This window comes from Streptopelia decaocto, assembly GCF_964273445.1.
Source record: "Streptopelia decaocto genome assembly, chromosome: 4".
Classification (NCBI taxonomy): domain Eukaryota; kingdom Metazoa; phylum Chordata; class Aves; order Columbiformes; family Columbidae; genus Streptopelia; species Streptopelia decaocto.
The window spans coordinates 71,145,980-71,160,577 of NC_138658.1; the positions used below are offsets into that span (position 1 = coordinate 71,145,980).

The window sequence follows — 14,598 nt, forward strand, 5'->3', positions numbered from 1 at the left end:
ACAGGAGGTGCAGTTGGGATTTGGGAGGAGGGAGGAAACTAGCCTGCTTAAGGACGACTCTTTTTTTTTCTTTAAAGTTCAAAAAAAATACATTTTATGCTGAGGTTGGTGTGATAATTTGTAAGTCCCTGTGCTGCCAGAGGTATGGAGGTAAATAACTCAAGAGCTGCCCTCTGCAGTTTTGGTTACAAAGCTGGGTGATAAGTTCATTAAAAGGCAGCTAGTCCAAATTGTTTCTGAAACGGCAGTCTTCTGTAGTCTGTATGTGGCGGGTAACTGCTCTGTCTGTGTGTGCACATTATACCTTGTACTGCTTTAGAAAAATTCCAGCAGTCACTGGCACAGTAGCTGTTGGTGGGGCAGGAGCTTCACCTGCCAGATTATCTCCGTATTGCAGGGAAAACAAACAAACAAACCAACCCACCCCACTAATAACTGGATTAGAGCTGTCAGGGGAAACAATGTTGTTTTTTTTAAAATACATTTAGATAACCTTAAGGGCCTGACTTACACCCCAGAAAACCCCAGCAAGCTCAGAGTTAAGGCTTCTCACTCCATCTGGGGTACTCGCTGGAGCACTTGGCTCTTCAGCATGGGTGGTGGTGGAGATCACACACTGTCCTCAGATCCTTCCTCACCTGCGCAAAACATGTGCAGACCGTTCCAGGTACGTCCATTCACAGTCACCTGCAGTCCTGCGCCCTGTCACCCTCCACTGCTGTCCCCGCTGTGGCGACAGTGCAGCCGGCGTGGTGGAAAGCCAGCTGCAAAAGGGGAAGGGTATAGATGCAGTGAGAAGCTTTAACTTTAGAGTTTCCTGGCTTCTGTGAGCACCAGTCAGACCCTTAATGTTGTTTTAATGTATTGTTTGTGTTTAATTTTTAGTAAAAATTTGAACGCCATCCAGGCTACAGAGGTTGCAGTGGATAAGAAGTTTAAAAGCTTTGGTTCAAGATTACAGGAGGCTGCAAGAAAAATTAAAGACATGGAAATGAGGATGGAATGACAGGCTGCTATTTTGCCTCAGAATACTGAAGATTGTAAAGCATTGAGAAATCGAATTCATGACCCTGGAAATCAAGCTCAGATTAAGAAATGTCAGGTTGGTAGGGGTTCCTGAAAGTCTGAAGTTAGGATAAACTGAGATTGTTTTCCCATAACACAAGTTCTAGGGTGTGGGGGTGGATGGTATAATTTTTATTATCTGTGTTATGTGAAATGCTATACCATATACTTCAATAAGCCAGCTAAGTGAAATGATTTTTTTAAATTAGTTTCACATTTGTGTTGTTGAATGTCACTTTTGACCGGTTTACAGTTATTCCTTTCTGGCACTGGGTTGCATGATTTACTGTTAATGCAGGCAGGGAAAATACTGCTCTTAAATACACATTGCTTTATCCTGCCACTCCAAGGGTCTGCTGCAAAGCCAAACACATGGTGCAGTATGACATTTCTAGATAAGAAACAGGCAGAACATATCTAAATGGGGGAAGAAGAAGTTTTTTGTTCAAAGGGTTCTGATTCATAGTGAAACTGTGTCTTTCCAAATGTGAACTTTAAATAGTGGCTGCCACTGATTAAATTACTGTAAGTTTACATAAGTGTTGAGTTATTGTCTGCGATTCAGTGATACGGTATTTAGGCAGAAAGATTGTGCAACAGGAAATATGCTGAAGTTCAGAAAGGATTTTGGTAAGCAAAGGTTTGTAGGGGTTTCATGGTCAAGGTCACTGGGTGTGTTTGAGTTCTGGGGATTTAAAGCCTGAGATTTGGGGAGGGTTTATTCTTCTAGTTGTTCTTCTGACTGTCTGTGCTTTGGGGCTCCATCTGGCCCATGCCATAGCACCAACAGTAGACACGAGAACCCGGGGTGAAATCGATAGATACACTGGCATGAGGGGAAAACCAGACCACACCTTTATGTATTTGAGATAAATCAGTATTTTGGAGGGTTGTGTTTTGTGATACTGTGCTTCATGGTTTTCTGAGATAACTCTAGTCAGAAAACTGTTTCTTAAAAGTGGCAGGTTTTAGTCTCATGTTCTGTTATCTGTTTGGACTGTGCGCTCTTCTGTTGACAGAGGTGCTTTAGTTGTCACACTGAGGGAATAATCTGTGCCATATTTGTCCTCATTCATCTTCAACAATTTTAGTATCGAAGTTCTGGGTTTGTTGTGTTTTTGTTGTTTTGTTTTTTTCTTTTTTTTTTAAATTTTAGTTTAGCTAGAATTCAGACGTGTTAAAATCCTGACTTTGCTGGACTGACTATTAAGACAATGACCAAAACATTTCAGTAGCAAAAATGAGCACGGTTATTCTATGAAATATGAATAGGACTTGCAATGTCATTTTTACATTTGCTTCAAGGCATAATTGCATTTTACTAATGCTATTACATATACTATTTTGAAAGAAACATGAATGAGTCTAAAGCATGCTTTATTTTAGGGTGTTCCTAAGTAAATTTAATGTGGGGTTTTATAGTTCAGTTCCCATTAAAGGATAGTAGTTATTCTCTGCATAACTATGTAGCTTTGTATTGTGTATTCATATAGCATTTGTGTCCTGTACCACATTATAAGTGTGTGGTTTATTTACTAAAAATGACTATGAGGGTTATGTGGCCATTTCTGGTTCAAACAGGTAACAGTTGCAAGTTAGGAAGGTGCATGATTTTTAAAAATCGTATTAAGGCGGCTTCCATTTAATTACTGAAAGAATCTGTGTGCCACAAGTATTTCTCAGCATGTCTATCTCAGAGGTTAGGAATTGATGGTTTTAAGAGAGTGAATAGTTTTCATGGATGTTGTACCCATGGAAATCTTTGAATACTTTTCCGGTCTGCTGTGGCGAGAGAGCTGCAGGGTCAGTCCATTGTCACCATCACTTGTTGGGAGATGCTGGGACTAGAACAAAAAAGAACCAAATGTAGTGACTCTGCTTTGGTCTTCAAATATAGTGAACTGTTTGAATAGGTAAAGAACTTAAATGCCCGATTGCAGGAGGGCTTGGCCATCACCCTGACTTAGAGATGGATGTGACATTTATCAGGTGAAGGCTGGACGGCTGAGACCAGGAGGGTGAGAGTCTCCTCAGCTGTATTTCTTTGGCCCCAGACCTGAGCTTGGTCCAGGTGGGGAAGGTATATGCTGCATCTCTTGTGAATGTCTCTTTTCCCAGCAGCTGTTTTTGTTCACCAGCTATCTTGCACAGCTGGGATTTCCCATCCACTTAAATGCAGATGACGGTCTTTCAGAGCTTGCTTTCTGACATAGGCTGGGACTTGAAATGCAGGGATTTCTTACAGAAGGTAGCCCAGTCTTTTACATTAGTGCTGGACTAACTTGTATTATCAAGCAATAAGCAATGTTTTAAAATTCACGCTGCACCAAAAACGTTGAAATTTGCATACAAGAAATATCTAGCCTGCTTCACTTTGCAGTGTTTAAAACTATGTATTTGAAAAGAGGAAAAAAATCATGTACTTTTTTTCTTTGTTTTGCTTTTCCTTATCTCTTCAGGAAGTCCCTTTTTTTCCACCCACGCTTAACTACTTTAGTGTAAATGTAATGGTTTAATATTATTCCCTTGAGTACTTTTGTGTATTTATAGCATCTATACTGTTAAAAACATGCTAAGTATCTTGTTATAAGGGTTACTTTTCATTTTAAGACTCCATAAAGAGGATATAAATTAAGTCTGCACTTCCAACTGATTTTTCCTTCCGCCAGATATCTAAAATGTATTTTTTGGTCACTCTGCAATATTCCAAGCATGATGTTGGTTTAGGGAGGGACATTTTGTTCATATTTTGTAAGAGTTTTCAATTGTGAATTAAGTATGATGTGTTTGTTTGTCTGAGCTGGACAGAATAGTTTTGTAAAACTTTTAAGTCTAAGCAGACCTACATAGATCAGCAGTTTAGCCTGTACACTTGGACAGTAAATTCAAAATGTTGCTGTTGTAGGCTTTTTTCCAGTTAAGTTTTAGTTTCAGCAGAGCATCATTGTGTATGTAAATTGAATACTGAAATCCTCACTGACTGGCTTATGATATTCCATAAGCTACACTCCTACAAGCCTGGACAAGCTATTTGTCACTCTGTCTAGAGCTCACAAAGGTGTGGAATCCAATCAAAACATAAGCCTTGGCTAAGATTGCACAGACACTTCTTACTAATGCAGTAAGGATGTCTCTTTAAAAATATATATATATTTTTTTTTTTTTTTCCCGTAGTGGTTTTATCCCTCTTGCACTGCTCAGCATTCTGAGCCTCCATGGCATTTTTTTTTAGGTCTTCTGTGTTTGGTTGATTGCTAATGATAAACTCGTTCCCGATTTACTAGCTTCAGTCCTTGAAATCCTTTTCTGCCATCAGAACAAACAGACTAGCTATAACCTATGTTTGTAAATTACATTTGTGTGGCATGAGTAACAAGTCTTCTCTGTTTCTTTGTAGGCATTCGACCTCCGATCATGAATGGGCCCATGCACCCGCGCCCTTTGGTAGCTTTGCTGGATGGCAGGGATTGTACAGTAGAAATGCCTATTCTGAAGGATGTAGCCACAGTGGCGTTTTGTGATGCTCAGTCTACACAAGAAATTCATGAAAAGGTAATATTTACAGGTATAATTCAAATATTTTAGGAAACAGACATTAAAGATTATGAACAGAGACAGTGTTGTGTTAGCCATGACAATGTGTTTAGCTATTACATCTTAGCTAATGGTTGATTACCTTAGTGAGTGAGTTACTGGTCATTGTGATGAAACAAAGATGAAAGTATCTGTGTTGAAATGCGCTTTTGTGCGATGTATCTTTCTCTGGATGTTGTCCATATGCTTACCTACTGAATTAGATTCATGGAGAGAGTTACCTCTGGGAAAACTGCATTATTACATGGTATTTTGAAACGCTTCTCGGAAACACTGTTGCTCAGCCTTCAGCTGGAAAGTCAGATCTCGGCGTTGGATTGGCCATGTGGAGAGGTTTCAGACTTCTCTGTTTAGCCAAGGAATTGTGCAAACCAGGTTAGGAGGCCTTGTACACGGAGAATTGCCACCGCAGGAGAGTTTCAAAATAAATGCTAACCCAAAGTGTATCTGGTAAATTAATTTAAAAATGTGTTTTAACTGTGTGGTATTCCAGAAGTTCACACCCACAGTGGTGGTTTGGGAGCTCTACAACAACCAGTGGTTCTTACTGTTGTCAAAGGTTTCCTCATTTACTTAGAGGGAAACCCATTTTTTGTGATGATAGCTGAGGGAGCCAGCTGGCCCAGACGCCTACATTTTTCTCTTTCAAAACTTCTTCTCAGCATGAAGGCCTCATATCCACCTCAAATCCTTTCTGCTGTCTTGACAGCAATAGAGCATTTTCACATCCATATTTCTGTAGAGGTGGAATTAATTTTGGTGAAGTTGTTGGCTAGCAGAGTAAGCTTCGTATGCCAAATATTCTTTCACCTGATAAAAGATGAAACCAGCCTTGCAGCTCCTATAGAGGTAAAAAATGTAATAAATATGACAGCAGGGGAGGAGCCAAGTGCAGGGGAGGGCAATCGGGGGACCCTTTGTGGGAATTTATTTTCTTGTTCTCCAGCAAAGATCGGGATAGACGACTACAGATCCAGGTATTATCATAAAGGCTTGTTAGGTCACTGTCTGTATCCAGTTTTGTGCATATGGTACTAGCAAGTGTGATTATGGAGTTAGAGTTGTGTCAACCAAACTGAATTGCATCAGTATTTGTGTTTCTCTACTGATACCTTGTTAGACTTGTCTTGCGCTAAATAGCAGCTCTTGGGCTCATGTCAGGTTTTCAGAAGCTTTTCATTATTTTGAATTCTCAACTGTTTAAATTGTTTATTTACTTTTTATGTTCTTGTAATATATAGCAGTGTTAAGCATTATAAAGTCTCTGTCTATGATGAAAGATTTAATCTTTTCTGTAAATGCATTCTTACAAAGGCAGCTACTTGAAAATAATACCAATACTAACTTTTGTTATCAGGTAAATCAATCCCATCTTCTGTAGGCCACTTCATGTTAACACCTTCCTGGTGAGAATCCATCAACCAACTATTCTACTTCTTATTTCTTAAGAAAATTATTTCTTTTCTGCAAAAATAATTTTTGTTGTTAAAACTTCCAAATTGTGTAAGTGGTAGGTAGTAGGGGGGTTCTGTGTGTGTTTTGGGTTATGGTTGGTTTTATCTCTTTTTAGGAAATAAAGAGAAGGCTAAAGTATTGTGCTGTATCAACACAGTGAACTGGAACTGCCGATTCTCATGGTTCAGGCAAACACCAGACATGAGTCCCCGCTCTTGAAGTCCTGTCTATAGATCCTTGGTCGATATCTCTGCAGACTTTCAGGTTTCCTCTCTTACCTCTCAGCACAAGAATAAGCTTCTGCCAAGAATGATATTTAAGGTCTTTTTCTGCTGCATCAGTACTGGCTTAATGTCACTACCTTGTTTTGTTGAGCTGCGTTTTAGATAGAATAAAATTCTAATGTGAATAGGAAAATGGAAAAAAAATAATTCCTACTAGGAAATAATCTGCATTCCAAACACCCTTTTTCTCTGTTCACTAGTTTTTTCTCACAGGATAGTTGAAACTAGACTTCTTAGATGATTCTTGAAATATAGGCTGGATTGAGTTGACTGTATTACAGTTCTGATCTCATGGGGTTTTTTAATGTGTTTATACTGTCATATAGAAGACCATCTTCACAGTGGATCGTCAGTGGGATTGCATAAAAACCTGAACTTCTAGTTTGCTGTGACATTGTATTTTGAAACAGAAGGATTTTACCAAAATGTAAAGCTAATTTCAACCTTCTCTTTAACGTGTTGAAAAAGACCAGTGTTTTTGCTGTGCATCCAGTAAAGACTCATCAATGTTGTGGCAGTGAATGAGAACCAAACAGTAACTAACATGAGAACAAAGGCAAAGATGTGAAAACTTCTCCATCTTCATTGGTAACTGGAGATTCATAGAAACGGATACAGTTTTGGGGTGGGGTTTTTTTGTTTGTTTATTTTTTAATAATAATTTTTAAAAAGTAAAGTTCAAAGACAATCATAAGTATTACACTTTATTTTTTATAAATTGGAGAAATACTCAACCCAGGCTTTTTTCTCTCACTTCCCTTTTATCTTTTTACATATCAAAAGCTAATATGTGATATAATGCCTTATTTTGGAGTATTTATTTGAATTATGTAGAAAAGTTGCTTTTATCTTACAGTTTTCCTATCTCACACCGCTACCAGAAGCTCAATACACGAAATAGCTGGATTCCTTTTACAAGGACTAAATAGCATGCAGAGAATAAGTAACATCAATGCTGTTGCACTTTTTTTAGTAGATAACAGCAGTCGGCTCTTCAGGTGAACATTGGCAACTGCACCACCTGAGTAGTTTTATGATTTGCTTACTGAAATAAACATAATTTATGTCTGATATGTAAAGACTGGGGAATTCCTGTGTGACACAAATGCTTTGCTTTAGCAACACACAGTGTTCTGTGTTATCAGTGAGGTGCGGTAAATGAACTTTGCAGATCTCGAGGCTGAGAGTCAGTCTGTGTATCTGTAATTGTAGCTTCAGAAAAGCATTTAAATAACTGCTGAGTGACAGAGGTAATCTGTTGTTGATCTTCACAAGAGTGTGTGTATTTAGCTGGTGATACTAAAGCTTGCATCCTTTGGTTTTTATTATATCAAAATAATTCATTCTTAATGAGCTAAGTAATACATCTGGAAAATATACTTTTACTGGCTACCAGTACGTTGCCATAATACATATTTTTCACTAATCCAAATGGTGGTGCAGTCCTAAACAAGTTGGGTTTGCAAAGCACTGCTGTTCTACCAGGTAATACATTTCTGGAAAAAAAAGTTACAGACCTTAATTTGTTATCTTGTTGTATTACTGTAACATAGGTTGGCTGATCAGTTTTATGAAGTGCTGAGCACCATTCACTTCCATGTGAAAAGTGTTCATTTCCATTGTTCATCTCCAGTGAAGAATGTCTGTTTTCCACATACCTTTTCAGTTATAGTAGGGAAACATCCGTATTTTAGTACTGCTTGTGTAATACCTTATTTGGGAATGGGGCTTTACTAAATACAAAATTGTTTTCAAGGGAAATTTTACTTTTAGATGTCACATATTTAAAGCAGCATCTAAAATATTCATGTATTTATGAATGCACATTCCTGGCCATACCAAGTGATGTTGTCCTGTTAATTAAAATACACATTTTGATAATGGATGTTAATTTGCAAGAGGCTGGTCCCCATTATAAAAGATGACTGAAAAATCAGGAAAAGGTTTAGTGTTGAGATGAGCTTGCTGAAAGCAGAAGGTAGAATTGGATTTCTTTCTTTCATATGTGTCCTGTCTTTAAGAGGAGACACCAAATTTGATAGGATAGCAGAGAAATAGATATTTAGGTGGTCTGAAGTTGCAGGAGGCAGGCTGGGAAATTTGAGGTGGAATTTGTTGCTGATGCTGATTTTAACACATACAGAAAGGAGAAGAAATTATTATATGAATGCCACTTGTATACAGGGTCAGAACCATTTGCTGACGTCCTGCTTATACCTTATTGTGTATGCTCATTAAATAAAGTGTTCTCCAAATTGGTTAATGCACAAGTTGCAGTTCTGTAGCAATTTTCTTATGCCCTAGAAAAACTGGTTTGTTTTCAAGCCAGTCTGAAAGGCTGCAATGTGTATGTTTGTGCTTTGACTCCTCAGGCCTGTTTTAGTGTAGATGTTATACATGGCTGTGTGAAGTTGAGCATTACGTTTGTCAAACTAAGTTCACTGCATCCTGTCAGGAAACTTGTGTCATTTAGGGTGAAAATTACTTTAAGATTTTGGTGGTTAAATTTCTTTCTTAGAGATCACGTTACTGTCAATACAAGTTACCGTGTTTAAATATTTTTTATCTTACGGTTAATTGTGTGTAAATCAGTCTTTTCAGTAACCATTGCAGACCGCCTCCAAATGTACATGGTGTTTTGGTTTGTTCTGCCAAAAATATAGGTGTTCATACAAAAAAAATTTGCTTACTTCCATCCTCATTCTAGGTTGAATTACAGTTTTTCGTCTTAGGTCTTTTCCCCCTCTTTTTTTCCCCAAAGCCTTTTCTTTTCAGTGCTATTCACAGTTTTCTGCTTTTTCCTGGCCCCTTGGCACCCTACCCAGTACTTCTGATTCCTTCAGTATTGCTCCTTCCTTCCGCTTTTGTACCTTCATCACTGACTCCAGCACAGCCTTCAGGTCTTTGTGCTGCCGAAGGTTTTTGGAGTTCAAATTCCCTACTCTTCAGGCTTCCTGACTTCTGTATATTCTGTAACACGGAGCACACTGAATGTAAACATCATACGCAGGATCTGGTAATAGACATCTTGGCCAGGCAGAGAGAAAATGAAGTGATCCTTGCAAACCCAAAGGAAAAAGCCAAGAAGCACAGCTGATTAGGGATGGTCTATAATTAAAACTCACAGGCTAGGCAGAAGTCGAGAGTTTGTTTGAAGTTGTGTATGGTTTTTTTTTTTCTGTGTACTTATTTGGCTTCTTACATCTTGTTTCAAATGGGCTAGAAGACAAAAATGTGTGTGTTTTTGACTGGATTTGCTGCTTTATACAGATACCCAGTTTACCAGAACATGAAAGAGAATGGGATAGTTTCCCGTTTTCAGCAGAGTATCTGTCTGGTAAACCTGTGCTCTGGCCTTACAAGTGATTGGGTTAAGTTAGAATGTATTGGATCCTTTGACTCTTGTTATGAAAGCACAAAATAAGTTAATCTTCACAGGAATACTACATGTCCATATTTTTAGTTAAAAAAAGAGTTCCTATTCAGCTGTGTAGGACTCGAAATTTTTCCAATCACACGTTTATATAGGAATTAAACGTAGAAACATTTCAAGTCATTGCAGTTTTATTGAGGACTGCTTGAAAGAAGAGCTGAAGACCTTTTCTAGTGCAACAAATGTTTTTTGAAACTGATACAAACAAATCAAGAATGGTGCTGTTGTTCAGCTGAGGCTTTGATTTGTTGCTATTATATCAATGGTTAAGTAAGATAATTCTTCCAGCTTCAGATTCTTCTTTGTTTAGGAGTAAAGCTGCAATCTTGCATTTATATCATCAGTGCTGTTTATACTCATCATGCAGTTGCAGCATTTTAGTTTTCCATCAAAATTAAATTCTCAAAGAATATAGATTGAAAGGAAGCTGCCTTGTTTTAAACAGTAGTATGTACTTGGGAATAAGTTGTTGCCTCAGGGCTCATCCAAAACCTCGTAATTTTACTGAAGTGTTTGAATGAGCCTTGGATAAGTTTCCTTATGACTTTACAAAAGGAAACCCTAAATGCTTTTACTGCACCTCATTATACATCCAAGTAGTTAACATACAGTGTCTCCTCAGAACTGGTACCCTTTAAAAACCAGACTGGGAGTGCTGCTGTACCCTGGAAGCACCGTGGATCAGTCATACAGACACATTAGGGTCTAACATTTGTGGTTATCAACAAGCTTTTTACTTTATTTCCCACTACCAGGTGTTACTAAGGATCTTTGAGGCTTGAAAATTGCTGGTGATTATTAACAGGTTTTTTGAGACAGAGTTGCGTGGGTTGCTGCATTGTCATCAGTGACTTTCACGGCACAATGAGCCTTCAGTTATTGAATCCGTCATAGCACCTTGAGCTGGAATGGTACGTAATTCTGCCTCGTTAATAGACCGTGCAAGTTGACACACAGAACTGCTGTTAAAAACAAAGATTTTTCATTTAAAGTCTCTTATTTAGTAAAATTGTTTTCAGAGTCTATATTCTGAAATGGACTTCTGTCAGGAAACTACTGCATATAATCCTCAGTAAGTCCTGGCTTGAAAGACAGTTAATATAGTTTTTAAAAGGAAGTTTGCTATAGGGTACGCAGGTTATATGTAGAATCGTGTGTATATATTTTCCAACAGTGTGTAATAATAAAGCTAGAAATACACAATTACATGTCCTGTGTGTAGGTATGTAGGCTATCCAGTGTGTGTGTGTGTATATGGTTTTTAGAGTGTTTTTTTGGGAACCGTACAAGGAGGTTTTGTTTCTGTTTGTGTCAAATGTTTATACTTTTTGTATCTATGTACAGTATAAACCTAAGTATTAATATTTAAGGTCTACATTAGACAGTATCCTGGCTGAATAAAGTGCGTATCATCAAATGGGCAGGTTACTGACAGCACTGCAGATCCTGGGAACCTAATGTGGAGCTGATAGTCCTGTAAAGAGAAACAGGAGCTCATAAAGAGCAGCACAAACTAGCAGAGGTTTGGATTCCTATTAAATACCCGTTGAACACACTGGCTTTTGAGTTTTAACGCCATTAGTTTCACATAGACCCTCTGTAATGTTGTATTGAGGCTTTGAGAGCAGCTACATTCTGCAGCAGCGTTCCTGGCTGTTGATTGCAGATTCGTTGTGTAGCTGCTTCTTGCAAGTCAAATAATGCTCAGTTCAGGTAAAGTACATTTTTTTTTTCCCTCTAATCCAATATGCAAAATATCTCAAGTCTGTTGATGATACTGGAACATTTTTTTTTTTTTGAGATGACACATCAAGCTCCCAAGTGCAAGAAATGTAATACCCTGTAGTTGCTAGAACCAGATGAAGTGTGGCGCTTTCTAGTGATGATTTTCTAGAAATATTTTTTTTAAAATGCAATACTGTCATATGCAATATGTAATTTATAAATGTTCTGTCTCTGCATTGAAGTAGTTTGGCATTTTACATACTACGTTGTGTTGCTGTACTCTAGATTTGATTTGGAAGCCTCTGAGATTAATCTCTCATAGTAAAATATAATAGTGTATGTTTAGATGACCAAAGAGGAGGCCTTGTTGTTCTGTACTTATCATGTTATCATATGTTTATGCTTTTTTGTAAAAATAAACAAGATGCTAAGAGTTTTTCCACAAATAATGTGAGGCGCGTGTATCACAGTGACTATGTGATGGTTGGCATGATGGCTACAGGAGCTGGTGCAGAAAGACCAGTCTGAGCAGTTGTGATGGGAAGGGATGTCACCTCGTTGAGGAGGGTATGAAAAAGGCTTTCAGCAAGCAGTGGGCTGTAGCTTCGCCTGGAAGTAAGTCTGAATGTATTCAAATTATGCAGAGGGGCCACATAATAATTTGGTAACAGAAGGAAGCCAGCTTGTGCCCTTTGTTTCAACTTTTTATCTCAGATCCTTTCTTCTTCAAAAGCCCAAGTGTAGCCTAATGAGAACAGGAGTGGCTGGTGACGGTATGCAGCAAACTCTGCTTATTCTCTCAGATTTTGCCTCTTGCCTTTCCTCATCTGATTGCCATGTACGTGGGCTCATCTGAAATTTCTAGCTTGCTCGTTGAATGTTATCTCACTCAAATTACAAGAGTTGATCTCTTTGCAATAAAATTGAACTAGGATTTGGTGAATGTTGTATCAATCAAGTTCATTAAAGAAAATGATTTTTAAAATGCATATATTTACTACTCTTTAGCAATCCATGACAGAACCCAAGGGAAAGGTAGGAAGATGTGCCAGGGGAGGTTTAGGTTGGACATCAGATAAAAGTTCTTCACCGAGAGGTGCTGGACACTGGAACAGGGTCCCCAGGGAGGTGTCATGGCCCCAAGCCTGACAGTGTTCAAGAAGAGACTGGACAACACCCTCAGGCACATGGTGTGAACTGTGGGGTTGTCACATGCAGGGACAGGAGCTGGACTTCGATGGTCCTTGTGGGCCCCTTCCAACTCAGGACATTCTATGAATCTATGATATTCCCTGTTTCTCTCATGCGTCCACCACTGGGTGTGTTTCTGTAAGGGATCAGTAAATTACTCTTATGCAGTTATTTCTTCTAAAGATGATTTCATTTTCCAGAACTGCTCACATTTATGATGGATTTTGATTTCATGTGTTACACTTGGTTTTAGTTCAAGTTTTGATTTTAGTCATTGACAAGCTTGTCAGAGTTGCTTGTGTGCTTTTAATGTATGAGAATATGCTTTATATGAATAATTCCAAAATACAGAAACTTGCACTATTAATATTTTTAATCTGTAAGCGGCATTATTAACAGTCATCAGTGATGAATGTTTTGAACCTCAGATTTTCTGCTATAATTTTGTCTTTTTGGCCAGTTGCAGAAAGCAGTAACATAATTTAATTATCAAATTAATGTGAAATAATACATAGTCACAGAAGATTACGTTTTTGGCAGTGCATTTCCTTGCTAACTGGTCCATAATCCTAGAAGAGGCTCAAACACTGAAAAGAAAATTCAAAAAGATTTTTCATTTGCATCTGTTTGTTCCATATCCCATACAATAGGTAAATAACTGCCTGTGGAAATGACCAGTGTCAGCATTCAGCCACAGCTGAGAAATATTTTTCCTTTCATGGAACACATTCCCAGGCTCTCCAGTATTTTTCTGTCTCCTCCTAGTGCCAGACCATAACTGAGATGGACCCAAAAATGTAGCATAATGGGTCCAGATCAGTGCTCTTAGAGTCTGAATTACAGTCTTGACTGGCTGGGTTAATAAAATATGCATGACTGTGAAGTGAAAAGCTGCTTCCTAAATGAAATAATGTGATTTTAAAACACAAATGTCTGAGCTACTTAAGCTGTCCTTTAGCTCCGATTAATGCAGTCCTTAACGTAGTAGCCGCTTTTTGTTTGCACATCTAAAACCACACAACATTAGCCTTTTCCAGTCTTGGAGAAGAGGGAAACAAGGGTCTGGCTGTGACATGAGCCTCAGGTGGGTCATTGTGAGCTCTGAGCTACTTCAGGTTTTGCCCTTCTTACAACTAAACAGAGGATGTTTTCTTCTGCATCACGACCGTGTAGAGTAAACCTGGCAGGAACAGAGGAGATGTATGGAATGAAGCTCAGAAGAGAGGACATGGCTGATTGAAGAGGACCAGGATATCCTAAAGAATTTGAGGAGCTTGAGGCTTGAAGTAACAAATGTTGTGACCCAGAGGAAGAAGTGTCAGAAACACATCCTTTAGGGAGAAGGAATAAGATTTACGCGTTAGTCAAGGGATCAGCTGGCGGTGCGACAGTGGTCACGCGAAGTGTCGCACATCGTATGAGACTTCATGAGATTTCCAGTACATAGAAAGCTGCTGACGCTGGTAGTGTTGGTGTTACACACTGGGGAGACCTTTAGTAGCACAGTGGCTGCCGTTGTGATCACCCGCACAAGAGTGCACAGAATCACTGGATCATTTTAGCTGGAAGTGACCCTTAAGATCCTTAAGTCCAACCATTAACCTGCCAAGTCCACCTCTAGACCATGTCCATGAGAACCTCATCTACCTTAGACTTCTTTAACAGCAGTGGGAAAGTGTTAGACTGATCAAGGGGGTGGAAGGACATCATCCTAGACCAGACTAGAAGGACTAGGCTTGTGAAGTCTGGTCAGGCAAATGCTGAGAGGGATATGATCATTAATTAAAAATACATTTGGATTATGAACACCAAGGATGGAAGGTATGGTTTAAAAAGGGCAACAGTGGTGCC

The 14,598-nt window shown here is 38.7% G+C and overlaps 1 protein-coding gene across 6 annotated transcripts in view; it reads left to right on the forward strand.

The window, feature by feature from the left end:
* CTBP1 (C-terminal binding protein 1) overlaps positions 1-14,598 on the forward strand; it is a 254,878-nt gene that overhangs the window by 212,668 nt on the left and 27,612 nt on the right. For 4 of the 6 annotated variants that reach the window (XM_082052083.1, XM_082052082.1, XM_082052081.1 and 1 more), the window contains one exon: positions 4,463-4,617. In XM_082052083.1, coding sequence (XP_081908209.1) covers positions 4,463-4,617 — 155 coding nt within the window. Of the gene's footprint in view, positions 1-885; positions 1,103-4,462; positions 4,618-14,598 lie in introns of all 6 variants that reach the window. The other 2 variants (XM_082052085.1, XM_082052084.1) reach the window with 1 other exon arrangement.